This window comes from Mirounga angustirostris, unplaced genomic scaffold (assembly GCF_029215605.1).
Source record: "Mirounga angustirostris isolate CCGP_5_RB_7025 unplaced genomic scaffold, mMirAng1.0.hap1 SCAF_5, whole genome shotgun sequence".
NCBI classification, from domain to species: Eukaryota; Metazoa; Chordata; class Mammalia; order Carnivora; family Phocidae; genus Mirounga; species Mirounga angustirostris.
The window spans coordinates 62,975,562-62,994,622 of NW_026991713.1; the positions used below are offsets into that span (position 1 = coordinate 62,975,562).

Genomic DNA, 19,061 nt, shown 5'->3' on the forward strand with positions numbered 1-19,061 from the left:
TCCAGCATCACTTGTTGAAAAGACTGTCCTTTACCTGTTAGATGGTCTTGGCATCTTTGTTGAGAAGCCTTTGACTATATATGTGAGGGCTTATTTCTGGGCTCTGTTCCATTCCATTGATCTATATGCCTGTCTTTACGCCAATATCACACTGTTTTGTTGTGTTTTTTTTAATTGTGGCAAAATATACATAACATAATTTATCATTTTAACCATTTTAAAATATACAATTCAGTGCATTAAGAACATTCACACTGTTGTGCAGCCGTCACCACCATCCCTTTTTCTTTTTATAACTGCATAGTATTCCATACAGGAATACATTGTCATTTCTTTTTTTTTTTTTTTTTTTAAGATTTTATTTATTTGACAGAGAGAGAGATAGCGAGAGCAGGAACACAAGCAGGGGGAGTGGGAGAGGGAGAAGCAGGCTTCCTGCCGAGCAGGGAGTCTGATGTGGGACTCGATCCCAGGACCCTGGGATCATGACCTGAGCCAAAGGCAGACACTTAACAACTGAGCCACCCAGGCGCCCTACATTGTCATTTCTTTATCAGTCCTCTGCTAATGGACATTCAGCTTATTTTCAGTCTTTTGTCATTACAATTAATGCTATGACAAATAATCTAACATAAAAGCCATTTTTGCTTGTGTGAATATATCTATAGGACAAATTCTGAAACAAAATTGATGAATCACAACATTTGTGCTTTTGTGATTTTTGTAAAATTGACAAAATGCCTTCCATAGATGTTTTATTAATTTACCCTCAGTATATTAGCTTTTTTTTTTTTTAGATTTTATTTATTTGTCAGATAGAGAGCACAAGCAGGGAGAGTGGCAGGCAGAGGGAGAAGCAGGCTCCCTGCTGAGCAAGGAGCCTGATGCAGGACTTGATCCCAGGACCCTGGGATCATGACCAAAGCTGAAGGCAGATGCTTAACCAACTGAGCCACCCAGGTATCTCAGTATATTAGCTTTAAAAAAAAAATCTTTTCCTACTTCATAGGTAAAGAATTTTAGTGTTGTTTGAATTTTCATTTTGAAATTGAACATCTTTTTTGTTTAAGAGCCATTTGATATCCTTTTTGTGAACTGTATGTTTGTATCTGGGCCAATTTTTTACTAAGTTGTTTGTGGTTTTCTTATTGCTTTATAAGAGTTCTTTTTAATTTAGGAAAATTAGCCTTTGGTCTGTAATATACGTTGCAAGGTATCTTTCCAGCTTGTCACTTGCCCATTATCTTCCATAACCTATTTATGGTCAATGAAATACCAGAGATTTTTGGAAGTCTTTCACCCGGGGTGCCTGTGTGGCTCAGTCTTTAAGCGTCTGCCTTTGGTTCAGGTCATGATCCCGGGGTCCTGGGATCGAGCCCCACATCAGGCTCCCTGCTCGGCGGGAAGCCTGCTTCTCCCTCTTCCACTCCCCCTGCCTGTGTTCCCTCTCTCGCTGTGTCTCTCTCTGTCAAATAAATAAGTAAAAAATCTTAAAAAAAAAAAAAAAAGGACGTCTTTCACCCTACTTTATTAGAAAGCTCTGCTTAGTTGCAGAGTGATTCCCAGCCTGGTGAATGAGACGCTTATTAATATCTGATTGTTAAAATTTAAACAGTGACAGAACTGGAAGAGACCTTAGAAATCTTATCACATAGTGATTTAATTTCATAGATGAGGCCCAAGTAAATGGAGTCATATAACCCAGGTTACATAGCAGGTCAGCAGTGGTGGGACCCTTGTTGAGAAGCCTTTGACTATATTTGAAATATATATATGCCAGAACCAGGGCATTTTTCTGGCCTTCGTTTTGAATAAGGTTATTCTATTTAACACACACTAAGAAAGTTCTGAACTTATGAAGGTATTTTTGAATTGAAAGTTAGTTTTGGTAGAGGCATGGGCCCTTCCCCATTCTGCTTTTTTTTTTTTTTTAAGATTTTTATTTATTTATTTGAGGGAGAGAGAATGAGAGAGAGCACATGAGAGGGGGGAGGGTCAGAGGGAGAAGCAGACTCCCTGCCGAGCAGGGAGCCCGATGCGGGACTCGATCCGGGGACTCCAGGATCATGACCTGGGCCGAAGGCAGTCGCTTAACCAACTGAGCCACCCAGGCGCCCCCCATTCTGCTTTTTATCTTTTTCTTTCCCCAAATGTCTTGTGAATTCAGAACTTCTACCTTAAGATAGAGAACAAATGGCCCTCTTCTAGGGTAGGATTGGTGCTGAGTTGTAGGCATATAGGCTCAAGGAGAGTCATGGGGTGGGGATTCTCTGGGTGATGGCCCTTTCCTTGCTTGACTCAGAGGCACTGAGGAAGCCAGGTGAAGGTTATTCTGGGTGGTCTGGGGATTTGCTGCAGTCTAGACCTCCCAGCCCATCTTTAGCTTCAAATGGAGAAAACCTGATCCCCCCTGAAAACCTCTGGGACTTCAGTTGTTTCTCAGGGATCTTCTGATCCAAGTAATAAAAATGATAAAAGTAATAATAAAATTAAAATAATTAAATCATACATGCCGGGGCGCCTGGGTGGCTCAGTCGTTAAGTGTCTGCCTTCGGCTCAGGTCCTGATCCCAGGGTCCTGGGATTGAGCCCCGCATCGGGCTCCCTGCTCAGCTGGAAGCCTGCTTCTCCCTCTCCCACTCCCCCTGCTTATGTTCCCTCTCTCGCTGTCTCTCTCTCTGTCAAAAAATAAAATAAAATCTTTAAAAAAAAATAAATCATACATGCCTGTTTATCAGATCTAAGATGCCATCCACTGTAGCCTTGCCATTATTTTATGCGTCACTAAGAAAAAATGCTGCCAATTAAAAGGACCTATGCTTGCTTAGCACATAAACTTTTCTCATGTATCACCCTTATACATACCTAACACAGTAAAATAGTTTTTCTTTAAATACCAAATCATAGTGTAATTTCTTTAAAGACATTTTAAGTGGCATTTAAAACGTGCAATACCATCAAATACATTGAGCTAAAGTGACAATACCAACAACTTAGATTAAATTCACACATGACCAGGCAGTATGACTATCTCTCCATCATTTGGCAAGAATTAAAAGATTTCGGAGGCATTAGTGTGGGGGAAATGTGCATCCTCGGATCAATGCAATGTTGTTTTTTTTTTTAAGATTTTTTATTTATTTATTTATTAGAGAGCGAGCGAGAGAGAAACAGCATGAGAGAGGAGAGGGCCAGAGGGAGAAGCAGGCTCCCACCGAGCCGAGAGCCCGATGTGGGACTCGATCCTAGGACCCTGGGATCACGACCTGAGCCGAAGGCAGTCACTTAACCAACTGAGCCACCCAGGCGCCCTCAATGCAATGTTATATCCTTTGACTAATTCCAAAGCATTTTTACACATGTGATCTCAATCTTCACAGCAACCTGGAAAGTAGACATATAAAGCCATTTTCTAGATAAAGAAACTGAGACTTGCCAGAGATCATAGTTAATGAGTGATTAAAGTAGGACTTAAACCCCAGACTTTCTGCTCTACCTAGTTATTTCCCAGCATTTGACTTCCTCGCCTTGGACCTTTACAATAGACCAAATCAGATGACTGGAACAATGCCGGAAGTGAGAGCCACTCTGATTTTGTGTTTCTTCTGATAGAGTTGATTAAAGACACTTGCTGGCAGAAATATGTAGGCAGAAGTGGTTTTCTTAAAGGTTTAAAAAGTAAAAATATAAATTTAATTTGAGGACATTCTCTTTCTTCCCCTCTTCTCTGAAGGTACCAGAAAGCAGCTGAAGAAGCAAATATGGAAAAGAGGAGAAGTGTAAGTATTGAGAAGCCCCAGGGCCTGTGGAGCTTCCCAAGTGGAGCCTTTGTGGCCCAGCCACCTGCAGCCTCCATGGGGCTTGGGCTCCATGTCAGCTGAGCTGGGCATGGGTGTCAGCTGCTCTGATTTGTGCGCCATTTACTCAGGAGAATGTGGCTCGGGTGCAAGGAATCTTATTTTTCCACCGAAGTTTTCCTCTTGAACCCTTTCTTTCTTCCCTGAGTTGAGTGAAAGATAGAAGGCCAAGTGCTTTGCCTGAGGTTAGTAAAATGGCTTACTACTTCTGCTCACGTTAGAATACAGGGTCCCCTAGGCTTCAGCCCTTGTTCCAAACCAAACAACCAGAATTTCTATATTTCTGCATTTAAATGGTAGCAGCTGGGCAGCTGTTGTCATCCCCTGGGTTCTTTGTTTAAAGCACACTTCTTGACCCACTCTAGTTAGCAAATTTCTCAGCTGCAGGATCCGTCGAAGGCTAAAACCTTAGAACAAGCTCTCTGCTCGTAACCATTCTGTACTCTCCCCGCTGGCTAGCCTCCAGCTGGGCTGGAGAGTGTATTTCTTTTGAAATCTTACTTGATTTAATCTTATGAGGGAAAAAAACTCACATATTTGGGTAAGAATTATTTAGTTTGATTGGCATTGCAAAAATCTCCTCCTGGCAGTTTTTAGTACCCAACCTATTTAAATTAGGTACATAACACGCCCCTGTCAATTTGTTCTCTCTAAGGGGGTAATGCTGACCAGGTCTTTGGCTTAATTGTCCTGTAATTAAAAAATGGATCCCCTCTGGCACACTGTAAGCAAAAGCTACCATCATTTCACTCAAAGATTGGTTTCTTTTCTTTCCTCCTCCTCTCTCTCCTGCCTGTGATTTTTCCCCTGCCTCCTTTCTCCCTTCCTTCTTTCATTTATTCATTTAGCAAGTATTCACAGATCACCTGCAATGTGCCAAGCACTGTTTTAGGCACGAAAACAGACTACATTTTGGCCATCATGGAGTTTACATGATAGTGGGACAGATGAACAATAAAGAAATTGTGTCAGTGATTAGTGCTAAGAAACAACGTGAAGCAGGTAAGAGGGATAGAATGTAGGGTGGTCCAGAAAAGCCTCTGATGAGGGGACATTGGAGCAGAGATCTGAGGATATGAACCAGGGAGAAGAATGATTCAGGTGGAAGGAAGAGCATATGCAAATGCCCTGAGGCAGGTACATTCTTAATGTGTTTGAGGAGTAGGAAAAGCAAAGTCATAGAGGGCCACTATGAGGACCTGGGCTTTAACTCTGATCACATGGGCACCTTTGGAGGGTTTGTGTGCAAAGGAGTGATGTGATCTGACTTAAATTTTAAAAAGAGGAGGAAGAGACTATAGGGACAATGGCAGAAACATGGAGACAAATTACAAGACAATTTCAGCGTTTAGGCAAGAGATGATAATGGATTGGACTGGAGTAGTAGCTATATAGGTGATGAGAAGTGTTCAGGATTTATACTGAAAGTAGAGAAAGACAAGAACCATGAATGGCAACAGTGGTTTGTGCTCAAACACCTGGAAAAATGCCATTAATTGAAATGGAGAAGACTGTAGTAAAAGCAGGTTTAGAGAAGGGACATGGTAGCAGCTCAGTTTGGAGCATGTTAAATATGAAATGCCTTAAAGACATCCAAGTAGAGATGTTATATAAGAACTTGTACATATAAATCTGGAACTGGAAGAGATGCGGGCTAGTGATAAGATGTGTGTGTATCAAAGATCAGTGGTATTTAAAGACATGAGATATATGAGATCACTTAGGGAGTGAATGTAGAAAGAAGAGAAGAGGTCTGAGGACAGAGCTCAGGAGCACCTCGATTCAAAGTTAGAGAGATAAGAAGAAACCAGCAAAAGAGACTGGGCAGGAGCAACTGGTGAAACAGCAGTAGAAACAAGAGAATGGGTGCCAGAAGCCAAGTGAAGAAAATGCTTCTAAAAGGAGAGTTATTAGCAGAGTCAAACACACAGAGAAGCTGGGAACTGACCATTGGATTTGGCAAGATGAAGGTCATTTGTCATCTTGTGCTGTTTGGGAGTGGTGGGATAAAGGCCTGACTGGAGTAGGTTCAAGACGGTGTAGATAGATTTCTACGAGTGCAGACAAACATTTATGGAGCATCTCTTGGGTGCCAGGTGCTAAAGACACAAAGAGAATAAGATGTGGTCCTTGCCTTCGAGGGACTGTTTAGAGTTTGGAAAATAGAGTTTATAATCCCAGCACAATTAGTACCATGTAGAGAAATACTTGTGGTGCTGGGGGAGAATTTAGGAGGAACTCATAACCTGGACTATGCCATGTCAAGGAAGGCTTCCCAGAAGTGGTACCTGACTAAATCCAAAGGACAGGTAGGAATTAACTAAGCAAAGGAGGCAAAGAAGTGGCAGAGGAAGTGACACATGCACAGCACGAAGACATAGAACAGGCACATTTGATGTTTGAAAAGATAATTGTCACATTCACCAAGATGGAGGACTCAGGAAAAGAAACAGATTAAAGGGTGAAGGGTAAAAAGAGGAGAAAGGAGACTTCAGCCTTAGACAAGGATGGGTTTAAGATGCCTATAGGACACCCAGGTGGAATTCCAGGTAAGGAGAGAGATCTACCTAGAGTTATAGGGTATGAGTCCTCAATAGGCAACTGGTGGGTAACAGGGAATAGGTAAGTGAGCAAAGAGGACCTAAGATGGAACCTTGAGGGACCCCAGCATGTGGGGCAGGGGGAAGGGGGAACAGAGGAAGAGAAACCCGTAAAGATTGAGGAGTGGCCAAAGAAATGGGAAGAAATCTAGAAAAAAGGGGGGTTCTCACAGTAACCATGGAAGGAAGGAATTTTTAGAAGGGGGGTTGGTCAGTAGTGTCAAATGCTATAGATACCAAATAAAATAAAGCAGAAGTGTCCATTGCATTTGCCAGTTGAGGTAAAAGGATGTGAACAGGTAATTAAAGAAGAAACAATACACATACGAAAAAATGCTTAGTCTCGTTAATAATAAAAAAATGTAAAGTAACCATGAGATATAAGTTGTAGTCTAAACAGTTGGCAGATTTTTTTATTAGCTAATATTCAGTATGTGAGGAAATACGAACTCTCATACACTGGTAGTGATAGTATAGTAACTATACTACACTGTTGTGGATCTTGCTTTTAAACACATAATGTGCTTTTTGATATCTTCCCATGTAAATATATATATATTTATAATATCTAAAAAATATATGTAGTATATATATATAAGGGGGAAAAAGTTGAGAGTGTATGCACCAAACTGATGGCAGTGGGTATCTTGATGGGAAGGGGTAGGGAAGTCAAGTAGGGAAAATTAGAGTATATATTCAAGGCATGCATACATTCCTATATTGATTGTGACTTTTCTTCCCCCCAGTAAGTTTTGTAATTACTTTTTTTTTTTTTTAAGACTGAGAGTGATTGGAGGGGGGCGGGGGTAAAGGGCAGAGGGAGAGGAAGAGAGAGAATCTCAAGCAGGCTCCGTGCCCAGCGCAAGGCCTGACTCTGGGCTCAGTCCCACAACCCTGAGATCATGACCTGAGCCGAAATCAAGAGTCAGACGCTTAACGGAATGAGCTACCCAGCCACCCCTTTTATTACTTTTGTAATTGAGAAAATAGTAAGTTAAAAATAAGATAATGAAATGAAAATGTTAAAGAGGTAATGGGTGATCTTGACTAGAGCTACTTCAGAAATGTGCGGGTGGTAGAGCGAGCAAGTGGAAACAGCAAATACAGACAGTGCTTGAAAAGACCCTTAACTATAAAATGCAAGAGACAGCAATAGCTAGAGGAACATACGAAGTTGAGGGAGTGTTACTTTTTTTTTAGCAAACTTTTTATTTTGAAATAATTTCGGATTTACAGTAGAGTTCTTAAGATAGTACAGTTCCATGTATCTCCACCTACCTCCCCCTAATGTTAACATCTTGCAATAACTCTCAAACATTTATCAAAACTAAGAAATTAACTGGTGCAATGCTGTTAACTAAACTATAGAATTTATTTATTTATTCAGATCCAGCATTTTTCCACTAATGACAGAGGGTTGCTTTTAAGATCCACCAGAAGCCTGAATTGTCTCCTGAAGAACAGGGAGAAATATCCATATAAATTTATAGAAATGACTGACCAGGGGGCGCCTGGTGGCTCACTTTAAGTGACTGCCTTGGGCTCAGGTCATGATCCCAGGGTCCTGGGATCGAGCCCCGCATCGGGCTCCCTGCTCCTCGGGGAGCCTGCTTCTCCCTCTCCCTCTGCCCGCTGTTCCCCCTGCTTGTGCTCTCTCTCTCTCTCTCTCTCTCTCTGTCAAATAAATAAATAAAATCTTAAAAAAAAAAAAAGTGACCAGATGAAATACTACATTGTGCCATGGAAAGCAAGTTAGAGAAACATTCAGAAGCAAGTGGGTACATTTATTCCTTCAGTAAATAGTGGGATCAGGTTACATGATAGCCCAGTTTTCCAGAAATTTACTTTTCCCTTTTTCTTCCTCTTCCACTTATATCTAGGAAACAGAAACACAGACCATTAATACTGCCATCAGTTATATTTTCATGTTCCTTTCAAGCATGCAATATGCCACTTCTTGAAATCTGTACAATTTGGGCACTCATCTCCATAATGATTGGCTACCACTTTTCTGAGAAGCTCTTCCCTTCCTCGGGGGCTGTACATCCCGGTAGTCCATGTTTGCAGCTGCGCTGCTGTCTCCTACCCAACATCCTCAGCCTTTAAGATGAAGATACCTCTGCCAAGATTTCAGCACTAAAGCTCATTTGACCCAGCCTTTACATTTTAATGGTGGAATAATGGAGACCCAAAGAGAGGAAAGAACTTATCCACGGTCATACATCTCAGATGGACAGTGCTGGGACACATCCCAACTCCAAGTTAAATGCTCCTGCAGAAAAGACATAGTGTTGCATTTCCAGGTTGTATCTAATCTGGATTCAGGAAGCCAGCTATGGTCCAGAGGCAAATCTGCCAAGATTCCCAGCCTTGCTGGGAAGAATGAACAGTGTGCTGGATGTCACGCTTGAGAGAGGAGGCTGTGGTCGTGTACCAACCAATGGGGCCCTTGAAAACTTGCAGCCTCCATGACTTCCCATGCCTCTTCTAGGAAAATACTTGGGAAAAAGTTAAAACCAACTAGAATTTCACCTTATTGTGTGCCCTACACCCCCACTCTGGAACAGTGGAGACTATAGAGAGAATAGAAAGAGCAGTAAGAGACTGTAACCCAAGTTCAGGATTTGAGAAATGACTGGGTACTGTGGGTGATCATCATGAGGTGTGGCTGGAGGAGTAGGGAGGACTACCCACTTAATATTAATTGTCACCACTTACTGGGTGCCTATTTATGTCAAATACTACACTACATGCTTTAATATAGGCACATCTGTTCTCCACAATAGCCGAGTATGGTTGGTTCCAGAAATTAAACTTGCCCAAGGTCACTTGTCTGGGTGGGGCTGGAGTAGACTAGTAACACATGTTCATTGTAGAAAATAGAAGTGGCTTGTAATCCCTTCTCCAATGATAACCCAGGCCATCTCAATATAATACTCTTGCCACTTTGCGGTCCCGACTGCTTTTAGCTATTGCTTTGGTTCTGTCCCTTCTTGCTTCTTTTCCTTCCCCAGAAGGACTGGAATCACTGCTTCTTCCCCATTTTTCTCTCCTTGGGTCCTAAAGCCCTGCATGCCTGGCATTGCCTGGGGATGCTGCCAGGAGTGATTGCAGGGTGTGGGGCCTTTCATGCTGTCAGGCTGTACAGCCCTTTTAGTCCCCACTTAAATACTTTTGAACATGTACCCTTAAGAACTCTTTTTAATAAAAGAGCACACTTACTCCTTGTTACAATGCCCCCTAAGGGATTTCCTCCACCCAGGCCCTTTTTGGGTCACTGCCGGTACTCCATTCCACAGATCCCTCTCTTCCTGGTCATCACAAGTAAAGTAGAAATGATCATTTTCCAGCTGCTTATAGTAACATCAGAACGTTTTAATATTCTATAGATTTTTGTGATAGGAAGATGATGTATAGTTCTATTTTTTATTCATTTGTGTTACATAATGTATACACATTTATTGTAAAAAGGAAGGAAAAAAATGTAGATGCCCATAATCCATGATCCAAAGGTAACATTAACATCCTGATGTCTTTTCTTCCAGACTACTTTTCTGTGTTTATAATTATACATTTGTATTATAAGATGGGATTATGTGGTCTTAAAATTTTTTTTTAAGATTTTATTTATTTGTCAGAGAGAGAGAGAACACAAGCAGGGGGAGTGGCAGCAGAGAGAGAAGCAGGCCCCCTGCTGAGCAGGGAACCCAATGCTGATGCGGGCCTCCATCCCAGGACTCCAGGATCATGGCCCGAGCCAAAGGCAGACGCTTCACCAGCTGAGCCACCCAGGCATCCCTGTGGTCTTAAAGTTTGCTTTTTTCCCCTCAAAAGTATCTTATGAGCATCTTTCCATGTCAATATACTTCGATCACACGATTACTGAGAAAAGTAGTGTCCAGTTACCAAGGCAAAATGCCACTTAGAGTGTCAGGGCTCCTGTTTAGGCTGGGCAAGGGCAGGGTAGGTGAAGTTGGAGACCCAGATGACTCATCCATTGTGTGGTGGGAGGTAGCATCCAGCAAAGCATGCTGCCAGCAATAAGGCGGCACCAGTGTCCGGAGCAGTTTAATTCTTCTTTTCCAGCAAGAAAACTTTTCATGCTTCTTGTATCTCTGATCCATTCATTCTTCCACCAGTGAATCGTCTTGTCAGTAAAGATTTAAACACTAAAATCAAGCAGTTGTCCTCTGTAAGTTTTTTTTTTCCAGACCTTGGTGCTATGTATTCAGAAGAGTAATAGGGTGAGAGACTTAATTCCCAATATAGCTGCTAATCCTGTCTAATTCCCGGAAGTCTTTCAGTCCTAGGTGGTTTGTCCTTTCTTTCTTAGTTGAAAGACGGGTGAGTCACAGACCACAGGAACGGAGGGCTCGAAGGTATTGGAGTTCGTGGCTTGTTGGGAGTTGGTGCTGCTCAGCTTATTTATAGGAACGCTTTCAGAGTATGGGACATTGAATTTTACTTCATCAAGCATGTTTCCTCTGTTATTGTAGAACAGTAGTGGCAGGTTCCAGGTTGTTTGCAATCATATATGTATAAATTAATTCTGTTTTGACCCAGGTGAAAATGACCTCTCTTAGATATGTAAATGTGTGTCCTTCAATCAAGAAAGTGGGTGGTAGTGTTTTCATATGAAGCCAGGATATTTTTCTACCAGAGGATCTGTGAAATAGTAAATTTTCTGATAATTGAGAATTTACACATGGACAAACGTGTGTAGAGAAGAGCAGAAGAAAAAAAGAGGATTAGGTTCTTATGTAAAAATAAAATTTGTTCATATGCATGTAGATTATGGCAGGTATGATGAGATATCATTTATGCAAATGCATGTAAAAGTCTGGTGAGTTCTCTAAATTTCTACAAATACTTTCAATCCTTGATGATACTATCCACAATTATGGTATTGTATAGTTTCAGCTATACTATGTCTTTGTCATATTTAAAAGAAAAAAAACCCCAGCAGGATTCCCCATGTAATTTTGTGGTATGTAATGATGAACTTGTATTAATGCATATTTTGCGGTGTTTAAAGTACCTAGTATTTTGCTTCCTCTTTCTTGTTTTCCTTATTAATCTTTGGATAAAAATCCCTTGTCTCCAATGTAACTATCATTAGATCTGGGCTCTCTTTTCTCCTCATTTTGTCCTTATAAGGCTATCCTGTTTTATCACTTCCTGCTTCAGCTCCTGACTTTTTCTCTTCCCCTCTCCCCTGGTGGATGCTTTCTCCATGTGGCAGGGCTGTAACTGTTCACAGCTGTCTGAAACGCCCGTGGACCAGGAGCAGCTTAGAGTTTTAACTTTCATTTTACAAAGAACAACATGTTTGAATGTTTCAACAGGCAAGTTATAACTGGCACTTACTTCTTGCTCTTCTAGAACACTGAAAATCTCCCCCAGCACTGCAGGAGGGGTATCCTGACTGTGTTAAAGAAGAAGTGGGAGAACCCAGCCCTGGGAACAGAGTCTCACACAGACTCCCTGCGAAACGGCAGCGCTGAGGTCAGACACGGAGGCAACCATCCTGCCGGTGAAGTGGCTAGAAGCTCTGCCCCTGAGGCCGAAGCTGACCAGGAAGAAAGAGTCCACCCCAGACCTAGACTCGGATCACCTTCTGAAGCCCTTACTCAGTGGCCGAATCTCCTCATTGAGGGCAGCGAGCGTCTTAAAGACCACTCGAAAGAAAGTAAAAAAATGGAAAATTGTCTAGGAGAATCCAGGCACGAAGTAGGAAAACCTGAAATCAGTGAAAACACAGAAGCCACAAACAAAATAGAGAAATACAATGTTCCGCTGAACAGGCTTAAGATGATGTTTGAGAAAGGTGAACCAACTCAAACCAAGGTAAGGACTGGGCCGGTGGCAGGCTTGAGAAAACTGATTCAAGTGACTAAACAAAGCAGTTTTTCTGATCTAGACAGTTTGAGTGGTGGCCAGTATGTCTTTTGATTCAAAATTAAGTGAATTAACAAGAAGTCTCGAATTATTTACACAGATGCTTAAGATTTTGCGGATCTGTGACCCAGTTTCACGTGAAATCAAGCATACACTGGGATTCAGGTTAATATCTAGAAATGAAGAGTTTGGTGCCGATTAGATTTTGTGTTTTTATACGCTTGCCCTTTTAATTTGTCTTCCTGTGCCTTTTGTCATTTGTAGCTTTGGGGGGTGGGATTACTGCTGAATCTCTCTCTCCTTGGACACAGCTGCAGGCTGAGTATTAAGGCCAGAGTTTAACATTAAGACTGAGGCTTAGTTGTCTCTTTGCTAGCTGACTCCTTCTCTTCTCCACTTCCTCATCTGTGCCATCCAACAAATGTTTTCTATCAGCTAAAATCCTCTCCCAGGAAAAATCAGTGAGGATAGCCAGATTAGCTGTAGCCTTCAGGAGTTTTGACTTGCAAATGCTCAGGGTTGCATTTTCCTACAACTGCTAATGAAATTTGATCCTTCGTGTGGATTGCAGACCGGGTACCCAGAGGGAATTACTTAACTAGAAAATGAGTTACATATGCTGGTGACTTATAACACAATCCAGGGGCGGCAGAACTGGTAAATTTTTCCAGTTTTCTCATACTTTCCTGCGTATCTGGCTTTGTACATGGGGATGGTTTGTTACAACAGTCATTATAATGAAATAAACAGATCTGACAGGAAGCAAAGCCATCATTTTCTCTAGATTCCATCTAGATGGGAAAGCTGAAATTTTTTAAGCTAAATATTTGGCCCAAATCCCTGCATGTGTGAAGTAATGGTATAAGACCTTCTTTCTGAGAGAAAAATTTGATAACTCGTCCTATAATCTTCAGTTATGTTTGACGTGACTTAGTTTATCTCTTTCCGTAACTTGCAGTGGCTGGAACTTTCCAGCCTAGAAAAGTTCTTGGGTGTTTAAAGGATCATCTATTTCGAGGATGTAGTAAGAATTTGTAAAGGTTTGCAAACCTAGAACCCTTTCCTGTGCATGAGTTTTAGCTCTATTTTAACACTGAAACCAGTTGGCAAAAGATGTAACCACAAAGCAGTTTTATGACTTTCCTTAAAACTCTCATCCCTCTCAATTTTTAGTCCTCTAGGCCTGCCAGCTCCCTCTTTATCCTTTATGGTCTTAATAAAAAAATTTTTTTAGGTTTTTTTTTTTTTAATTTAAATGGGAAGAAGAATTTTAAGTGGACGGGAAAAAATGTCAGAAATCCTAAATAGAGAGGAAGGGGTTTTGTTGTGACTCAAAGCACCATTGTAAGCCTCCTCCTCAGAGACCCTGTTAGGGGCGGGACGGCTGATGTCATGCCAGCACACACAATGTCGATTCAGTGCAAAAGCCTGGTGCATGTCGAAACTGGCCTAAGGTAGGAAATGACTGGGATTGCAGCAAACAAAAATGCTGATTATGTGTAAGGATCTGGTGAGAGACTTTTTTCTCATAAATGTCTGGCGAGAGATGGGTCAGAACAAGCCTATCACTTTGTGGCTGGTCAGAGTAGAGAAAGACTCCTCATATAAAGAAAGATCCTTCTAGATCTCTAATAGCACAGGGCAGGCAGCCTGATTGTTAATGGTGTAGGAAGATGGGGGGGTGGAGGAGGGGTGTCTAAGATTGACCTGGGCTTTTTTAGGTGCCCTTTAAAACTTCCTGATTAAATAGTCATTTGTCACTTAATGGACTGCTTGGTAAAACAGAACTGCCCTTGGTTTTATAGCTGTTTCTAAATAACCATCCTTTATCCATGTTAGAAACATGAATAGTTTACTTTTAAAAAGTTTTGTCTAATATTTTCAAAAAATATTAAAAGTTTTGTCTACTTTAGCTTAAGGAATAACAAAATTAGTTTGAAATTACGTTACAGTTATCGTTAACATAATTTCAGCTTTAACATGGATAATGCTTTAATCGGGAAGTTACATAATTGGATCTTTGGAAGGAAGCTCTGAGAAATATGGTAGGGACACTAGAAATCGCTTTAGGAGCAAGAGTCTACAAGAAAGAGTGTGCACTTCAGAGCTAACAAATTAGTACCTCCGTAAGACAAGCAAATATAGTAGGTACAAATTGTGTGAATCTTTGGTTCCGTAACTAAATTTTAGAGAAGTGGACTGAATCTCAACTAACTAGCTGGGCAGGGGCAGGGAGCACATAGGTAATGGAAATAATGCTCTAATGCTGTGTCCTCTTAAATCTTTTTCTCAGTTATTTACAGGAGACAAAGTTAATTGGCTTGAGTTCCACTTTTGTTAGTCTCTCTTGCTCCCTTTTGCCTGAGATGGTTCTCTTCTTGTCCACTTTTCTTCCTGATCTCTGCCCTCCTGTTTTTCTCTCTCTCCTTGTGAAATCTCACCTCTTTCCATGACTCTAAGAGGTGAACCCCCAAACTAGATTTTAATTCTCAGTTCTTAACCCAAGCTTCAGCCTCATATTTCTGGTTGCCTGCCAGATCAGACATCTCTCTTTGAATATCCCTTAGGCACTCACATTCAAGAAGGCTAAAAAAGAATCCATTGTCTTTCCAACCAAAAACCTGCTTTACCCCAGTTCCCTTCATGCATTACCATGCACCAGATCTTCTTGTCTGTAAAACTTGGAATCAGTTCTTCCTTCTGCCTGCCTCCTCTTCCCAGTCAGTCACTTACTAAGCCATCTAAATAAGCCTACCCTCAGGATGCCTGAGTGGCTCAGTATCAGTTGGGTATCTGCCTTCTGCTCAGGTCCTGGTCCCAGGGTCCTGGGATCAAGCCCCATATCGGGCTCCCCAATCAGTAGGGAGTGTTTCTCCCTCTTCCCCCACTTGTATTCTCTCTGTCTCTCAAATAAATAAATAAAATCTTTAAATAAATAAATAAATAAATAAGCAAGCCAGCCTGCCCTCTACACATCTTTCAAGTATGGGCCATTCTGTCTGGTCCCATAGTATTGCTATGACCTCCCCCATCAGCCTCTTTTCTTTCTTCCCATGCATCCTCTACACTGTTGCTATTTATTTTTCTAAATAGAGTTGTAAATTAGTTTACTCAGAAACTTTTGATGACCCAGGGCACCACCCAGGCAGTCAGTTAAGTGCATCTGACTCTTAATTTCTGTTCAGGTCCTGATCTGGGGTCATGAGATAGAGCCCCATGTAGGGCTCCATGCTCAGTGCAGAATCTGCTTAAGATTCTCTCTCCCTCTGCCCCTCCCATTCATTCTCTCTCTCTCTCTCAAATAAATAAATAAATAAATAAATAAATAAATAAATAAATAAATAAATCTTTAAGAAAATTTGATGCCTCAGAATTAATCCATATTCAATACTGGGTCTTCCACAGTCTGAGCTCAACCTACCTTTCAATCTCAGAGCCAGTCTTATACTTAAACCCTGGATCACTCCTTACTCTCTAAATCATTCATACCTATCCGCAGTTACTGTCTTCTGAAATTTTTCTCCCAAAGGTCTGTCAAAACTGTTGAGACCTTACCTCAGCTTCTCTCAGATAAATTAACCCTTCTTACTCTCCTATACCTATGGAATTTTCTTTTTACTTCTGTTTGGGCATTTATATCATGCTTCCCTTAATAATCATGTGTAAATTTGTACACTCCTGGGGCACCTGGGTAGTTCAGTCGGTTAAGCGTCCAACTCTTGCTTTTGGCTCGGGTCATGATCTCAGGGTTGTGGGATTGAGCCCCCTATTGGGCTCTGTGCTGGGGCAGGGGGTGGGGTTCTGCTTTCCACTCTGCTCTTCCTCCCCTCCCAGGCCTCCAGCCCCATTCTCTAACTCTAAAAAATAAATAAAATCTTTTTTTAAAAATTTGTATATTCCCGAAGTCTGTAATTTCTTTCAAAGTGATGTTTTTCTTTCCCAATGGTTAGTATAAGGACTTAGCTCTTAGTGCTTACTTAATAAAAGGAAGAAACAAAGCTTAGAGTTCAAATAGCTTATAAATAGTAAGAATTGATTAAATGCTCTTCCTCACTTATTCTCTACCTTTAGTGAATAGATACATTGTTCAGATCAGATAGTTTAGTTGAACATGATGGCTCTAATTCCTATGAGCAAATGAGCAGTGGGTGGATTAATATAACCTACCATCATTACTAGGAAAAAGAAACATTTCCCCCCCTGCCCCAAGTGGCATATACTGAGGTGGTCTAGCAATCCTAACTTCGTGTATATGTTGATCTGGATTTTAGGTAGCTGAGGTAACTATTCTGGATATCCTTTTATGAAAAAGATAGCTGATTAGTCATAACCAACATTCAGTTATCATCATGTTGACATTTGAATCCATAATCTTTAAAACCAGGATGTGGTTATTCAAAAAATTAAGTACCTCTTTTATGCCCTGGAATGACCAGGAGCATATAAGGAGCATGTGACAGGCTCAGTCAGTCTCACTTCTTTCTGTTTTGTTCCTAACATATTTGGTTCACACAAATCCTTGGATAGGAGAATAAAGACCGAATATTTGGGTGACATATTTCTGCCTTCATAACCTATTTCAATTATTGTTTTCTGGTGGGTCAAGATTGAACAACTTAGGTGTAATGCAAGAAAATAAGACTAGACTGTGGATATCCGTTGATACTTTGATACAGATGTAGAGTACTTTTTTTTTTTAAGATTTTATTTATTTATTTGACAGAGAGACACAGCGAGAGAGGGAACACAAGCAGGGGAGTGGGAGAGGGAGAAGCAGGCTTCCCGCCGAGCAGGGAGCCCAATGTGCGGCTCGATCATCCCAGGCGCCCCTAGAGTACTTCTTCCATGAAATGTTTCCAATTTCTAGGAGAGGAGTTTGATAGAGTAGAAGAGAGAGTACCTCCTCACCAAAAATCACTGTTTCCTAAAACACATAAGCTCACTCATTTGCTCATTCTTTGGAGACTAACCATGGATGGGAAGTCGCAATGAGAAAATAATAAGTTTGTCCATAAGTGAAAAGAATTAAACTATTTAGAAATTTTTTTCTTTCTCCTTTTCCCCCCATTATTCATGGTATATTTTAATGCTTCCAGTTAGTCATATTTTAATTGTATTAACTTGTCTTATATTACAAAGGCAAAACAGTACACTCAGCTAAAATAGAAGTATCTAAAATAAAAATGGAAGTTTCCCTTGTCCCAGCCCCCTTTTCACTTGTTTGCTACTTTTCTTCCCTTAGACTTCTAAGCCCTTAAACTTCCCTTAGAATTTCTGTTCCTCTTGTCACCAGGATCATTATATGAGTGGCTAGCACCAAAACACCAACAAAAGCCGCACTTGTTAATATGAGACTAAAACCATCCTTCTTCAAACAGTCCAAAATTTTTGTGATTTTTCTTTGTGTAACTTCCTGGAAGTGACATTTGGTATTTTGTTTAGCTTTCTGTAACTCATACAGAACAGTGTTTACGTGTTGCTGTCCTGGAGTAAGCCCTGGAGAAAATAAGGCAACCAAGCTGAAGTCTGATCTGTGTTCATTAGATATTTTATCCATAGCCAACCAATCTGTAATCTACATCAAGGAGACAATTTATATTTGCCTTCTTGAAGAATGGGTAGGTGTCCATAGGGAATCTGTACATTGTTATAAAATTATCCATGACATTTTATTTTCTCCTTCCTTGGTTAACAACTACATATCCTCTCTTATACACTTAATGTATCTTAATAACATTTTTCTTCTGCTTCCTTAATGTCTTAAGTAAGTGATTTGAAATTATATTCCAAGAAGAATAAAATTCCGAGGATGTTCATAATTGGTATTAATTGCATATTTTTAAGCCATAATTTTAAGATGGACTTAGGGCGGAAAGGGACTTGAATAACTGTCAACATCACTGTAGGGTCTAATGTAGTCTTTTTTTTTTTTTTTTGAGAGAGAGAGAGAAAGCACAAGCAGGGGGTGGGGTATGAGGAGGGGCAGAGGGAGAAGCAGACTCCCCGCTGAGCAGGGAGCCCGATGTGGGATGTGGGGCTCTGGGATGTGGGACTCGTGGGATGTGGGGATTGTCCCAGGACTCTGAGATCACACCTGAGCCAAAGTCAGATGCTCGACTGACTGAGCCACCCAGGCACCCCTAATATAGTCATCTTAATGTAGGCGAGTATATCTTCAGTTTGCTTATCAGCAAATCATAAATCTTAAATTGACCCAACATTAAACATCCAATAGATACGTTACTAGAGCTTTAAATATGGATACAGTAACTGGTTTTGTTAAATAAACACAATAATTATCTTTGATTTTTCTATCAATGCCATCTTTCTCATATATCCTGCTAAAAGTTTTTTTTTTTTTTTAAGATTTTATTTTTTTTGAGAGAGAGACACAGTGAGAGAGGGAACACAAGCAGGGGGAGTGGGAGAGGGAGACCAGGCTTCCCGCGGAGCAGGGAGCCCGATGCGGGGCTCTATCCCAGGACCCTGGGATCATGACCTGAGCCAAAGGCAGACGCTTAACGACTGAGCCACCCAGGGGCCCCTAAAAGTAATTTTTTTGATGATTTGTTATATTCATCCATGATTTATAGCTTCTTCTATAATTTCAAAATATAAGTACACTCTGTCAGTGTTATTTTGACTGACTCTCTAGCAGATCATTTCTGGTAAAGACGTCATACCAGTGTAAATTAAGTTTTATTTAC

General features: G+C 40.9%; 1 protein-coding gene across 4 annotated transcripts in view; it reads left to right on the forward strand.

The window, feature by feature from the left end:
* Positions 1–19,061, forward strand: part of LIMA1 (LIM domain and actin binding 1) — a 94,116-nt gene that overhangs the window by 46,592 nt on the left and 28,463 nt on the right. For all 4 annotated transcript variants that reach the window (XM_064591255.1, XM_064591256.1, XM_045873467.3 and 1 more), the window contains exons 3-4: positions 3,733–3,778; positions 11,839–12,303. In XM_064591255.1, the coding sequence (XP_064447325.1) occupies positions 3,733–3,778; positions 11,839–12,303 (511 nt within the window). The remainder of the gene's footprint in view (positions 1–3,732; positions 3,779–11,838; positions 12,304–19,061) is intronic.